The sequence below is a fragment of the Stegostoma tigrinum genome, chromosome 32 (genome assembly GCF_030684315.1).
Source record: "Stegostoma tigrinum isolate sSteTig4 chromosome 32, sSteTig4.hap1, whole genome shotgun sequence".
Classification (NCBI taxonomy): Eukaryota; Metazoa; Chordata; class Chondrichthyes; order Orectolobiformes; family Stegostomatidae; genus Stegostoma; species Stegostoma tigrinum.
The window spans coordinates 4,543,274-4,558,269 of NC_081385.1; the positions used below are offsets into that span (position 1 = coordinate 4,543,274).

The 14,996-nt window shown below is 38.2% G+C and overlaps 1 protein-coding gene across 3 annotated transcripts in view; it reads right to left on the bottom strand.

Annotated features, from left to right (window-relative positions):
* sorl1 (sortilin-related receptor, L(DLR class) A repeats containing) overlaps positions 1 to 14,996 on the bottom strand; it is a 182,135-nt gene that overhangs the window by 132,290 nt on the left and 34,849 nt on the right. For all 3 annotated transcript variants that reach the window (XR_009442868.1, XM_048561943.2, XM_059638993.1), the window contains exon 4: positions 2,322 to 2,438. Coding sequence is in view for 2 of the 3 variants with exons in the window: in XM_048561943.2 (XP_048417900.2) it covers positions 2,322 to 2,438 (117 nt within the window). In the remaining variant the exon portion in view is untranslated. The remainder of the gene's footprint in view (positions 1 to 2,321; positions 2,439 to 14,996) is intronic.

A 14,996-nucleotide genomic window follows, 5' to 3' on the forward strand; every position in this document is an offset into this window, starting at 1 on the left:
TACTTCTTCAAAGTGAGGTTTTCTGCCTCAACTGCTCTTACAGGTAATGAGTTCCAGATTCCCACCACCCTCTGGGTGCAAAAGGCTTTCCCTCACATCCCCTCTAACCCTCATGCACCTTCCCTTGATAGTGGGACCAGTAACCGAGGAGCATAGATTTAAGGCAAAAAGTTTCTTCCTGTCTACCTTGTCTATGCCCCACACAACTTTGTACATCACAAACATGTCCCTCCTCAGTCTCCTTTGCTCTGAGGCAAACATTGCCAGTTTGTTAATCTCTCTTCATAACTAAACATAAATAAAAACTCTCCAGCCCAGACAATGTCCTCAGAAATTTCCTCCGCAGCCTCTCTGGTGCTATCACATCCCTCCTATGATGGGAGTTCCAGGACTGTAAGCAATACTCTATCTGTGGCCTTACTAATGTTTTATACAGTTCCAGCATAAACTCCCCGTGCTTAAATTCCATGCCTCCACTAAAAAAGGCAAGTATCCCTTCTGCCTTCTTAACTACTTTATTCACCTATCCTGATACCTTAAGGATGCACTTTCCATGCACACCAAGATTTCTCTAATTGTCACTGCTCCCCAGGATCCTACTGTTCACCATATATTGCTATGTTTTGTTGTCCTGCTGAAGGCATCACCTCATGCTGATCTGAATGGAACTCCATTTGCCACTGATCAGTGCATCTGAACTGCCCGAATGTCTTGTAATCGGAGGCTATTCTCCTCACTATTTGCCACTATTTGTCTATGAACATCACTGATCAGCCCTCTGATATTCAAGCCAAAATAATTTATATAAATCACAAAACAGCAACAGTCCCAACGCTGCACCCTGTGGATCCCTACTGGACACAGCCTTCCAGTCAGATAAGCAAACATCCTTCAAACAACACCGTCTGCTTCTTGCCATTCAACCAATTCTGCATCCAATTAGCCAAATTTCTTTCGATTCCCTGGGCTTTTAGGTTTGCTATCAGTCTCCCATGTAGGACCATATCAAAAATCTGGTTAAGTCCAAGTAGTTTACATCTGAAACAAAACTAATTCACACACCTGGACACCTCTTCGAAAAATTCAATCAGGGTGGTCAGACATAACCCTGACCCCACAACCTTAACAAAAACATGCAACTGTTCTTGATTAATCACTGATCGCTCCAACTGTGGATTGGAAGCATTTTGAGGGACATGAATCAATAATTTCCCCACCACTGAAGTTAGACTGATTCAACTGTAGTTTCCTGGTTTATCCCTTGTTCCCTTCTCAAATAATGGTACCACATTAGCTGGCCTTCAGCACTTTTCCTGTGGCCACAGAGGAATTGAAAATTTTTGCAAGTGCCCCTACTAGTTCCTTCCTTGCCACACTGTTGAAAACAGCAGCAGTGCAAAACAAATCGCAATCTCTCCAACCTGGAAGTTGCTGCAGGGAAATTAATATGCCAAATTAAGTTAATTAAGACTACTATACTCAGTTAACTAAACCATTTATGGAAAGAACAAGATTTAGCTGAATATGATTAAGTTCTTCTAATGCCAACCTCAAAAAAAAGAGTAAAGGGTTTATAGCACAAAATATCACAATCTAGTCTTATGAACAAATTAAACATTTTAAAAAATGGTCAAAACCTTGCTAGGGACACGCACATCATCATTTGTTGTCTATTCCCAATTCTCTTTAAAAAAGGTAGTGATCAACAATCTTGCTGAATCATGGCAGTCTGTACTGCACCTGCACACCTAGTGCTGCTACACATTCCATATTCTGCCATGAAACCAAAACATGGTAGCTTAAAAATATCAGAGTTATTATTCCTATTTTGTAAAAGGTCAATCACAGGATGTAGTATTTCAGGCAAGACCATTGTCTATTGCCCATTTAACACTGCCCTTCCTAACTTCAACCCCAAGTAGCTTGCTAGGACAGTTGTGAAGAGCAACCACACTGCTGTGGGTCTGGAATCATATATGGGTCAGACAGGACATGGGAAGCAGATATTTCTCCCACAAAGGGCACTAGCAAACCAGATAGGATCTTACAACAGTCTACACACAAAGCATATTTTTCTTACAAACACACAAAAATGCCTTCCTAAAAGTTTCCAACAGATCTTAATAAAATTGGGACATCTTATTACATTTAAAGTTGGAACAAAGGCCAAGAACAACTAATAAATAATGCATTTATAGCAAGATAGTTTTGTTTTGCTTTAAAGAATCCAGAAAATCTCCATGATCTTCCACAGCTTAGTGTGATACTTGGCAGCATAAGCCATCTTGATACACGAGTGACATTTTAAACAGTTTACTTACAGAACTGGTGTGAGGTCCCTGCAAAATCGGACTGTCCCGGGCAAGCGCCACTATCACATTGCTCTTTTCTCCAGCCCAGTGAACAACCATTTGATTGTGTGAATCATTGAGGTTCATCTATAATAAAATCATGATGTACCATTAATAGTCAGTCACTAAATATACTACAATTAATAACTCACACAACAAACCAATAAATGTCATCATTATTTATTTCAAGATAAATTGAACAAATATTGTACGAGGCTATGCTTCAGTTGCACACAGACCAGGCCATTAATGAGGTAATGTGCACAATAGCGGTCTCCTTACTTAAGGATGGATGCAAATGTGTCAGAAGCAGTTCAGGAAAGGTTTCTGGACCAATACCTGAAATAAGCAGATTATCCAATCAGGAAAGCACAGACAGGCTCATCCTAAATCTGCTGAGAGGAGTTGAGAAGAGATGACGTCATTGAAGTCTACAAAAGGGGTCTTGACAAGGCAACGTTATACATAGGCTTCCTCTTCAATGAGAATCTAGAACAAGGGGGTCACCGTTTCAAAATAAAATGAAGTTGCCCATTTAAAGACAGCTAGGAACAATATTTCCCCCCTTCAAGGAGTCTCAAATTTTTGAAACATTTTTGCTCAAAAAAAGGTACCTGAAGCAAGTTCTTGAATATTTTAAAAGTAAACAATAGGAGTTTTGATAAGCAACAGGGTAAAAACACAGGAAAATGGAGAAATCAGATAAGCTATGATCTTATCAGCTAGTGAAGTACATTCAACAGACTTAGCAATCTATTTACGCTCCTATTATGTACAAATCTAATGAGGGTCTTAAAAAAATTAAACAGTTGCAATAAAAGTCCCCTTACAAATATTAATCAGATGTCAGCACCAGTTTGCAAACATAAAACAGGCTCAATGAATAGCTTACTTTATAATTCACCAAACCTATTTTCACTCCAGAATTTGATGCAACATTTGCCATTTCAAATACTAAATTTATTTGTATTTCAGCATTAAAAACAGTCCCATGCTACGTTCGAAAGACAAAGTAAAAAGTCTGTGGAAGACAACGTCTGTGCAACAGAGTGGCTATGGCAGTGAATTTCATGGCATTTTCTGCCCAGAATTCTAACTAGCAAACTTGCAATCTTACATTATTGTAAATGCCAGATTAATTTAACTGTTAACCAAAATGCATCTTATTGTTATGCTCACAGAAATGGGAAAATCTACTGAAATTCACCGATTGTTTCACCACCTGCCTTTTACTATTCACCAGAGAAACAATTTTGAGATGGCTGAAGGTTATGAAGTACATTCAGTGCAAGTTTTATTTTTGTCCTGATTATATTGTGATACAAAGCATCAAATTTGGATCTCTATAATAACCTGGTTACAGAGAGGGATATTCAGTGTGATATAGGTGAGATTTTCCTCACTCAAGAATTTTTAAACTGCAAGGAGCATTAGGACTAACAAAATTCAAGACGGCACAGAATTCGGAAAAACTTGACACAGGGCTGAAGACATTAAACAGTTACTACGAGGAACGCAAGCACTGAGTGAATCTAGAAAAAAAAAGAAGAGGATTACAGGCTTTTCCTGTGAATGTTGGCACTCATTTTGCAGTCAGAAGGTCATGAATTCAACCCCACTATGCACTTGAGCACATCATGTTAGGCTGCTACTTCAGCAAAGGGAGCGGTGGTTTGCAATGAAAGCCCCGTATCAAAACTTGAGCATTACACCATGTCACATTTTCTGTATTATTTCTGGAACATCTTCCCTGCAAAACAGCGACGGAGGATTCTGAAAAGCTACCTAGGGTCTCCAAAAAGGTCCTTCCCAAGATTATAAGGAAACTAGTACATCTACTTGTTTCATTCTTTGGAATGCTGAAACAACTTTTCAGCTTGAAACCTGGAAACAAATGCCCATTGAAAATGTTTGTCTTCCCATGTATTCCCACTCAGAAATAATCTTTAACTGCTAGACAGACATGTTAAAATGCTTTATCAATAGAAGACAATGTATTCACATTTGAAAATTCTCTATCTGAAGCTTGCACAAGATTTGGGTAAAAATTAGAAATAAAATTTCAGATGATTTCTTCAAAGATGCCCCCAAAAATAGAATATCTTTTTCAGTGATAGTAGGAACGGCCAATGCTGGAGAATCTGAGAAAACACGGTGTGAAGCTGGATGAACACAGCAGGCCAAGCAGCATCTTAGGAGCAGGAAAGCTTTATGTTTCAGGTCGGGACCCTTCTTCAGAAATGGGGGAGGGGAAGGGGATCCCTGAAATAAATAGGAAGACGGGGGAGACGGATAGAAGATGGATAAAAAAGGTAGGGTGAAAAGAGACAGACAGGTCCACAATGTGGACTTCACAAGCTTCAAAATCTCCCCTCCCCTGACCGCATGCCTAAACCCACCCAGCTAGTCCCCACCTCCCTAACCATTCCTCCCACCTCAAGCCACACCCCCATCCCCTACCCACTAACCACGTCCCACCCGTCCGACCTGTCTGTCCGTCCTCCCTGGACTGGCCTATCCCCCAACCCCCACCCCAACTCCCCACCTACATTGACCTTCACTGGCTCTAACCCCGCCTCTTTGACTTGTCTGTCTCCTCTCACCCTGTCAAAAGACAGATTGATCGGGCGGGTGGCATGAGGTTAGTGGGGAGAGGGTGAGGGTGGGGCTTGAAGTAGGAGGAATGGTTGGGAGTCAGGGACTAGCTGGGCTGGTTTAGGCATGCGGTCGGGGGGGGGAGGATTTTGAAGCTTGCGAAGTCCACAATGTGGACTTGTCTGTCTGTCTCCTCTCGCGCTACCTTCTCCTTTATCCATCTCCCCGTCTCCCTATTTATTTCAGAATCCCCTTATTCAAATGGGGGAGGGGAAGGGACCTGACCCAAAACGCCAAGCTTTCCTGCTCCTAAGATGCTGCTTGGCCTGCTGTGTTCATCCAGCTTTACACCATTTTATAATCTTTTTCAGTGTTCCATTCTTCCCTATGGGATTTTTCTGCCAGTTCGATTCCTTCCAACAATCATCTATTAAAATGTTTTAGCTAATCCAGAGATCTTTCATATTTTATTCTTGCTAATTTCTATCTACTTCCTTCCTCCAGCCACCCACACCGTAATACGCATCAAAACATGTTGCGCATAGACAATTTATTTAGATTTGTCTATGAAAATACTTTGATTTCTCCAAGTTAATTTGGCAAACAGGAACCTAGTCGTCATGATGACGGAGGACATGAGAATCATTAACTAAAGCTGGCAGGAAAGCCTACTGAAGCTGCTCTAACACTTTTAGATTAACACCCACTCTCTGCAGTGGGTGAATACCAGGAATACATTTTTTTCTTTCATTCCTTCACAGGTCGTGGGCATCACTGACGGGGCCAGCATTTAATGTCCATCCTTAATCAGCCAGAAGGGGTTCAAGTGTCAACCATACATTGCTCTGGGTCTGGAATCACATATATAAACCAGGTAAAGATGACAGATCTCCTTCCCTAATGGACATAAATAATCTAACAGGTTTTTATAACAAAAATCGGCACAGGTTACATGGACACCATTAGGGAAGCTTTTCTTTATTCTGAATTTTTATTAAAAAACTTAAACTTCACCATCTGCCTCATTGTTGGATTTGAACCCGTGATCCAGAGCATTACCCTAGAGCTCTGGATTACGAGTCCAATATCATTACCACTAGACTGACAACTCCCCATTTGCTACTCAGAATTGGAAAAAAAATTACAGGCGGCCTGTGAGAACATAAATAAGCTGTGCACAGCTTACAGCAAAGTATACGAAAATCTTCTGTAGCACAATTTAGGCTGCAATAAGAATAATTCGAAAATTTAAACATTTTGCAAGGTTACTTCTCAAAACAGCCAGCGTCTCTGCTAAACTCTGTCAAATCAGATCCTGAGTAGAAGGCTTTTTATCTAATAGGATTAGGTTCAACTGTGGTACATCTAACTAGCACAATAACCCTACAACACCTCAGGTTAAAAAAAGTGGTAACAGCCTTAGGTATCGCAAACTATTTTACAGTCAATAAAATAATTCACTTTTTGGAGGAATAAAGATTGGCTCGTACCAAACTATTAAATCGCTTTTGTAAAGTGGCAGCCAATTAGTGCACAGCAAGAACCCACTAATATCAACACAATCATTTTTAAAGATTCTGCCTTAATGACTTCAGCTAAGGAATAAATGCTGATAGGACATGGGGAAATGCTCCTTTGGAAAATGCCTCCCACATTTTGTGAACCAATACTTTTACTTAAATTTTTTTAAAAAATCACCTGCTGTAAAATAGTTGCCGAACAACATAAAAGTGTGAATGAGATTATTGATAATTCAGGTACAGTCACTGCCTTACCATTAAGAGGTACATCCAAATGGAATTCTGTTTCAAAAAGGTGATGAAAACTCACTCTAAATGGTTGTTCAGTACAATCAGCTTGACAATGAAATGAATGCTCCCAATACTAGGCTATTGGGAATTCTCCTCCCACCCCCGACCCCCCACCCCATGAAGTAAAGTTGGTTTCCAATTCAAACTATCTCACTAAAAAGAAAATTAAAAGGAAGATAGTCTGACTGCTTCTCAAGGATATGGCAGCTGCTTAGTTTCAGCGATCCTTCTTTGGAAAGAGCTCTTGGTTTATATTGTAATGACACAAACCACAGACTGAATTGGCCTCTTGAGGAATACTATTTTCATCAATTTATCATGGTTAAGTGCTGAAGGTTATCTGTACTGAAAGCCAATACTCTCAGTGGAGTTTTCAACAACTGAAAAAAAAAAAGAGGATACTTGAAGATTGATACTTTTTGGAGACAGAGTCTGTCACGCACTCAGTTTGACAGCTTTTCTCCCAAATGTTTTATTCCAAGACTTGAACATGACTTATTTTAGATTGGGATGTTGTATTTTGGAATTTTCAAAGAAACCCTAAGCAAGAACGGTGCTAGCAAATCTGGATTCTTCATTAGAGTAAAACACAAAAAAAACTGTTAAACTAAAACATGACAAGGTATTTTGGGAAGGATGACCAATTCAAAAGCTTATTACTAGAACTCCTTCAGACTATTTCAATTAACCTTTAAAACTGTGTAATTTCCAGACCTAAACAATTTATTAAAAGATAGCTGTCTGACAAAGAAAGAGCGAAAGAACGAAAGAAAAAGAAAGAAAGTCTGTCTCAGATGTTATCAAGCTGCTTTTGCTTCAGACACTGTGAATGGAAAACTATCAAGCAGAAGTTTGACACTGAAGGATATAAAAGCAGCCAATTTACAACATTAAACTGACAGAACAGCAAGGTGTTCAAATTAACCTTTCCAAAAGAAAAATAATAATTTGTTCAGTTTTAAGTCGCATGCATCCCTCTCTGTAAACTGGTAGTGTTTTACTGTTAGAGCATTTTAAAGCCTCAGTTAATCTCCATCTCGATTACGCTGAAGAGCATCAACTTAGAAAAATGCTCGTAAAAACTCTGATGAGAAGTCATCTATACCCACACTTCTTTCTTCACAGATACAGCCTGACCTGCTGAGTATTTCCAGCATCGTGTTTCAGATTTATGACATCGGCATTATTTTATTTTCTCATGAGGTATTAAACTTGTCTAAATTGTTTAGAAGTGCTAATTCTGTCAGATGGTGAAATAGAAATAGCAGTAAGCAGGTTAGCTTATTTGTATGGTTATTCACCACTCCAGGAACAAACTTTGGAAGTGTAGGGAATGGATATTGTTCATTAAATTTAAATAAATGATTCATTAAAATTAGTTCACAGAATGTGGGCATCACTGGCAGAGCCAGCATTTATTGCTCAAAAGAATAGTTGACAGTCAACCACATTTGCAGTGGGTCTGGAGTCACATGTAGGCCAGACCAGGGAGGATGGCAGATTTCCCTCCCTAAAAAGGACAGCAGTGAGCCAGTTGGGCTTTTCTGACAATCGGCAATAGCTTCATGGTCAGTAGATTCTTAATTGCAGAATAATTTTTAAAATGAGAGTATTTTGAGAGAATAACATTGTGATGAAAAAAATGCCTATTTGATCCACAGAAAGTATGAATTTTAGTCATAACTAAAATGGACATCAGATTGCAAAGCAAAAACAAAACAAAAAGAGAACTTTATACTATCTGCAGACTTGAGATTGTTGGTTAATGTCCCAGGCCTATGATGCACACAGGACTGCTATGTCTGGCTCTCCATTAAAGAAATGTTAGTTTCAAAATACTGTCCAGTGGTTATGAAAGAAGTACCTGCCAAGGTAATTGAAAGCAGTAATCTTGCTGGCACAGGTGTTTTTTTTTTTAAAAACTTCTCCAATTTCCTTTCTTCCCTTAAGAGTATCATCAAAACTCACCATTTTTGCACCCCAACAGCTTTGGTTCAGTACCATTTTCTGTCAACACTGCTGTAAAGATGTTGGAATGTTTTCAGTGAATCATAAATTCAAGCCATTCATATTTCAGAATTGTTAAAAAATTAGGATAGTGACTGAAGATTGGATGAACATAAATGATGTACTTTTAAAAAAAATTGGTACTAAAACCCTATTGTAATGTCTGATGGAGAAAAAAATTTCAGAGGGCTTTCTGAAGGCAATAACTAAAAAGAAAAACAGAAAAAGCCGTGAATATAGGTCGAAATCAGAAGGGCTTTGACGGTAAAGGTCAAATATGATAAATCTACTGTGTTTCTTGACAGAGAAAGAAACAAAGACAGTAAATAAAACAATGATATGTTTTTAGATATTAACCAGATTTTGCTGGATCACATTGGAGATTAGACTGGAAAGCAGAAAATGGGAAGGGGGCAAAAGGTTAATATTTGAAGTCAGAGAAATCAAAAGGATAATGTAAAGCTGCACCATGAAAGATGATGGTTTGAGAACTTCCTTAGAGATCAGAGTTCACAGTTCAGATTAACAGTTCAGTGATAACACTACTAGGCCATCACCTCACACAATTATTTTATTTTCTTTACTCATTAATAGGATGAGGGCATCTCTGACCAGGCAGCATTTATTGCCCATCCCTAATTTCAGAGGGCAGTTAAGAGCCAATCACATTGCTGTGGGTCTGGAGTCATGTGTAGGCCAGACCAGGTAAGGATGGCAGTTTGCTTCCATAACAGGGCATTAGTGAACCACGTGGGTTTTTTGTTTCTTGACATTTAACAATGGATTCATGGTCATCATTAGATTCTTAATTCCAGATTTTTTTAAAAATGGAATTCAAATTTCACCATCTGCCATGGTGGGATTCGAACCCACGTTGCCAGAACATTGTCTGGGTCTCTGGATTAAAAGTCCAGCGATAATACTACTAGGCCATCACCTTCCCATGGATGTGTATGTTGTATGACATGCCGTTCATAATAAACAAAAAATGGTGGCAGGAGCCTTCAAGTGACGAAAACTGCAGGACCCACTTGGTGCAATGTGGGAGAGAAAACCCACTTCCTATTTCAAATCGGAACAGTTTCTTATACATACGTTTTAATCAACCAACCTGTTCAGAGATGTCAATATATCTCTAGCAGGTGGGTCTTGAACCCTATCTACCTGACTCAATAATATGGACACCACCACTATGCAACAAATATTTCAAGAAGTCTCAGTTAACATACAGTTAATGCATGTAGGGAACTAGTTATAGGTTACAGTGAGATAATTGTGATACAGACCAGATACTAGGTCTCACTTGAAGTTTCTAAGTTAGTCTGCCTGAAGTCTATAATGGCATCATAATGTGTGTTATTATGGCACACTCACTATTAACCTTTTCAGACCCATATGGAGGAAAAAAGTTATTTTCTAATATAGAGATTAAATCTATATCCTTCTGGAAATGGGAGTGGAATTAGATAGATTATGATCCAGAAGCCTGGAGTGACATGTGCCAATTGGCAAATAAAAAAGTCGAAAAATCCAAAGAGGTGCTGAGATGCAAGTAAAAGTGAAAATTCTGTGACCTAATTTGCTGATCAAAGGAAATAAGTGCAAGAAAGGTATCAAAGTCTAAATTGTGGTAGCTAGTTGCAGACTTGTAAACCAAATAGCTAAAAAGGGAATTAAAAAGACGAGTCCAAAATCTCAGGAAATGATCAACTCTAGTTTGGTGTACAATTCTCATCTCTGAAAAAGGAAATACCAGAAGATAAGCAAAGGACAATTAAACTGATATAATTTACAAAAAAAAATGAAGATATGGAATGAGAATATTTGAAGACGGTCAAAATTAACACCAGAAAATTCAAGTCTTTTTAGTGCATTGAAATTATTTGGCAATTGATTGATTTTAAAAAGAAAGAAAGTCTGTAAACAGGGAATGGTCTTGAACCTAAATATCCAGCTTCTGAATTTAATTACTTTCCACAGAAGACGTGACTATTATGGAAGAGAGATAACAGAGTTAGATAATAGGAAAAGAAAACAGTGTGCTTTACATTCTAAACGTTGTTAATGACCACTTGAATTTTAAATATAGAATCTAGCTCAAGAAATTAAAGTCCAATTACAAGTCTTTAATTTCAATTAACAAAAGCTATGACTTTTGTCAGTTATTATTATAATTGTCTGAAGTAGGACAAGCAACTATAGGGATTACCTCAAAGTAGCTTTAAACTATCTACAGAGGTCAGTTTTCAGAGAAAAGAACCCAACAGACTTAGCTGATTGGCTAACACAATAAAATTACAAAAAATAGATCATTTTACAGACAAGACATTTTATGATAAAAAGCTAAACTTTAACACTAAAGTTACAGTTTAGTAAGTACAAAAGTGTCTTACATTTCTAACATATCAATTAGATCTACATAAATATGTCAGTAGCTTCAATGAATTCAGTCCTCCCTTCAAGCAAAGTGATAAATCTACTCAAGTTAAAACTTCTTTTATGTGAACTTAGTTGCATGATTACTCAGTTTTCCATAATTTTACAATTTTACATTGTGAGCTCCTTATAATGACAGACACCTTAGGGAATGAAACTTCTTTAACACTAATTTGTACTTTTGCTTCTTTATTTTTGGATAAAAAAATAGGTTTTCAAAAGTAACAAAGAAATTGGATGAAAATAGAGCAAGTTTGGTTTCCTGTTTCGGGGTACCACAATTTACATTTTCTTCTATTTTTCTGGCAAGATTTTTGTTAATTGAAATTGTGTGATGTCTTTTGTCACAAAGTGACATAACACAGATTACTGAATTTTGAATTGACTATCTGTTTTTAATAATTAGGACTCGGAATGAAATGGTTTAAAATTAAAAAGAAAAAACTGATTTAAAAATGACCACATCATGACACCAAAGACAGTCTGAACCAAATAAACATTTTATCAGAAGATATAAAAATCAGGCACAAAGAAAATCTAACCTGATTTTGACATACATGTATGATAGGCTTCATATATTGGAGATGAATGATATTGCCTACGATCATCAAGCTTGCAAACAATGAACTGCAGCATTAAAATATAGCTGGTTTGCAAATTTCAAAAGGTCAAGGTCAAAAGTCACACGAAAACCAGGTTACAGTCCAACAAGTTTACTTGAAGACACAAGCATCTCGGAATCTCACTCCTTCTTCAGGTGTCGATGACAGAAGTGCATCTGAGACTCTGAAAGCTTGTGTCTTCAAATAAACTTGTTGGACTTTAAACTGGTGTCGCGTGATTTTTGACCTTGTCCACCCCAATCCTACACCAGCACCTCCACTTCATATTTTAAAGGGTGCATTTTTGGCAGAGCATGGGAGATGGATTAATGACTGGAACTAGCTGCCCAGTGGCAACACAAAGAGAAACATCCAGAAACCAAGAACTAAAAGAAATCTGCAATATTTGCTATTGCTGAGGATACAAGACTGTCAGAGTTCATACTGTCATTCAGTACAGAAACATCGACTGAACGACTGGGGCCCTCGGGTCAAAACCTTTTGTGCCTCAAAAGAGCACCCTAAGTACTGAAAGCTCTTTTTTTTTTAAAATCTTCCTTTCGTACTGGACACCATTCCTCTAACTTTGTAGTGAGGTGCAAGACATCAGATAATAAAATTTCCCTTTCACTCAAGACAGCTTTGTGAAATGGTATTTTACAGATCCAATAAACATTGGGTAGATACACTTTTATGAGAAGGGTACAGCTGACTGCCAAAAGACAAAAGTATTTCTAAAAAAGAATTGTTGTGGCTGACTGGCAAAACTGAAGAGGGGAACACTTCACCTCTCCTTGCCTACAGCAAAAAAAAAATCACTACACAGACTTCATGAAAGTCAAGTTAAAGATTTGTCAAGAACAGAAAATACTTCACAAGTTCTTGACTGACGGTGTATTACTTTGGATTTCCTTAAGTTGTGAATGTTGCAATTATATACTTGTGCTTTTCTTATTTTGTCACGTCACAATGCATCAGACAGGACAGCAGCTAGGGTGACCTCCAGATTATTTCAGGATGGACAATGAAACACAATTCCATGACTGTTGGAAGAATAAATTTATAAAACCAAGTTTGAAACTATGAAAATAACTTTGTTTTGCTTGTGAACTTAGATATCTGGCATTTTTATTCAAGGGGTACTAAAAAAAAATTAAATAAACCACCAAATAAATAATTTTAACAATTTAAAAATATGCAAAAAGAAAAATCAGGAGGATTTGCTAATGTGGAAACTGCCTTAATAGAATGCCACAAATATGTCATTTCAGACATGATGCAATGTTAGAACAAAACACACATTTGTTTGTTGTGAGCAAAAGATTTATTGCACAATCCATTTTTGAGAGCTAGCACTGCAGGTTAATTCGACATGCAAAAGTATGATGATGTGCACATATTTTCCAACAAAAGGACGGAGTTTAAAAAAAAAAATTGCATGCCAATTTAAGGCATCAGCAGAAGCTTTGGAGGGAAACTGTCTATTTGGATAGGCTCTTAAAAATTATTTTTGTATTTACTTGTTGGAAACTGCGTATTAATGATGCAATTGTTGGTGCTCACTTGAATGCATTACTGAAGCCAAGGGCAGAAAACAAAAATCAATAACTGTAGACCTATATAAAATGCAATTAAGCATTAATAGTATATGTTCACTCCCTCATGCTGCCAGATTCAATCACTTCAGTAGACAAAAAGACACAAACGCGTTAAGATGTTACAATAATTTTATAAGAATTAAATACAAAACAATAAATTCAGACAGTATGATATTTCTTTCTTAATTCACTCACAGGACAGAGACAGAGACATCACTGGCAAGGTCAGCATTTATTGAATTCTTCTCTCGCCTCTACACTAATCTTTTTATGAAACTTAATGCACAAACAAAAAGAGGAAAGAACTTGTCTCTTATGCCCATGTAATTTGTTTTCTTCACAAAGTAAGACAAACCTCATAAATAGGTTCCATTCATAAACAGAGAGAATGGTAGAAAAGAAAGAAAGAAAGAAAAGCTAAAACAAAATGCAAGAGAAAGAGATCTGATTGAAGTGTCAGTAACTAGCTACTCACCACCTACATCTCTAATGGGAATAACTGTTCATCATTCAAAGTGGACAGATATTGCTTTGAAGAGGAATTCACAGCTTGTACTGCTCTTCACAGATGAAAAAGACTAAATCCATCTAAATCATATACACTTTAACCGATGTATTTTCTGGTAAAATGCTAAAAAACAAAAAATACAGAATGCAAGAATTTTTGTTTTAAACTGGTGTATAGGCTTCCCCTCCTTGGTTTTTGGTTATTGTGTATCTGCTAAAATGGTATGTAGAATGGTAGCAGATTTCAGCACCTAGAATATTCAACATTGTATTCAGAGAGGGCGGTGCAGTTCAAGTCATTCAGAATAATTGTACCAAGTTAGCAAAAGAAACTAACCCCAACCAAAAATGAGGAACTCCTACAGGATAGGTCATAGCAAAAAGGTCACAGGTGCCAACAATATTCTAGATGGAAAACAAGCAGGGGTTTGACAGAGATAACACGGTGTGAAGCTGGATGAACACAGTGGGCCAAGCAGCATCTCAGGAGCAGGAAAGCTTGGCGTTTCAGGTCAGGACCCTTCTTCAGAAATGGGGGAGGGGGAAGGGGATTCTGAAATAAATAGGGAGACGGGGGGAGGTGGATTAAAGATGGATAAAGGACAAGATAGGGTGAGAGGAGACAGACAGGTCAAAGAGGCTGGGTTAGAGCCAGTGAAGGTGAACGTAGGTGGGAGTTAGCGGGGGAGGAGGAAAGGTCAGTCCAGGGAGGACAGACAGGTCGGACGGGTGGGACAAGGTTAGTGGATAGGGGGTGGAGGTGGGAGGAATGGTTAGGGAGGCGGGGACTAGCTGGGCTGCTTTTGGCATGTGGTCAGGGAGAGGGGAGATTTTGAAGCTTGTGAAATCCCAGATGTCCTTTTTTTTCCCCCCAAAAACCGCAACCTCCCCTCCTCAGGGATCAAAAAAAATAAATGCTCTCAACCATGTCTCCCACATTTCCTGCAACTCATCCCTCACACCCCCTATTCGCAGTAATAACCAAAACAGAATCCCCCTCGTCCTCACGTACCACCCGACCAACCTCCAAATCCAACGCATCATCCTCCGATATTTCTGCCATCTGCAATCCGACCCCACCACCGAAGA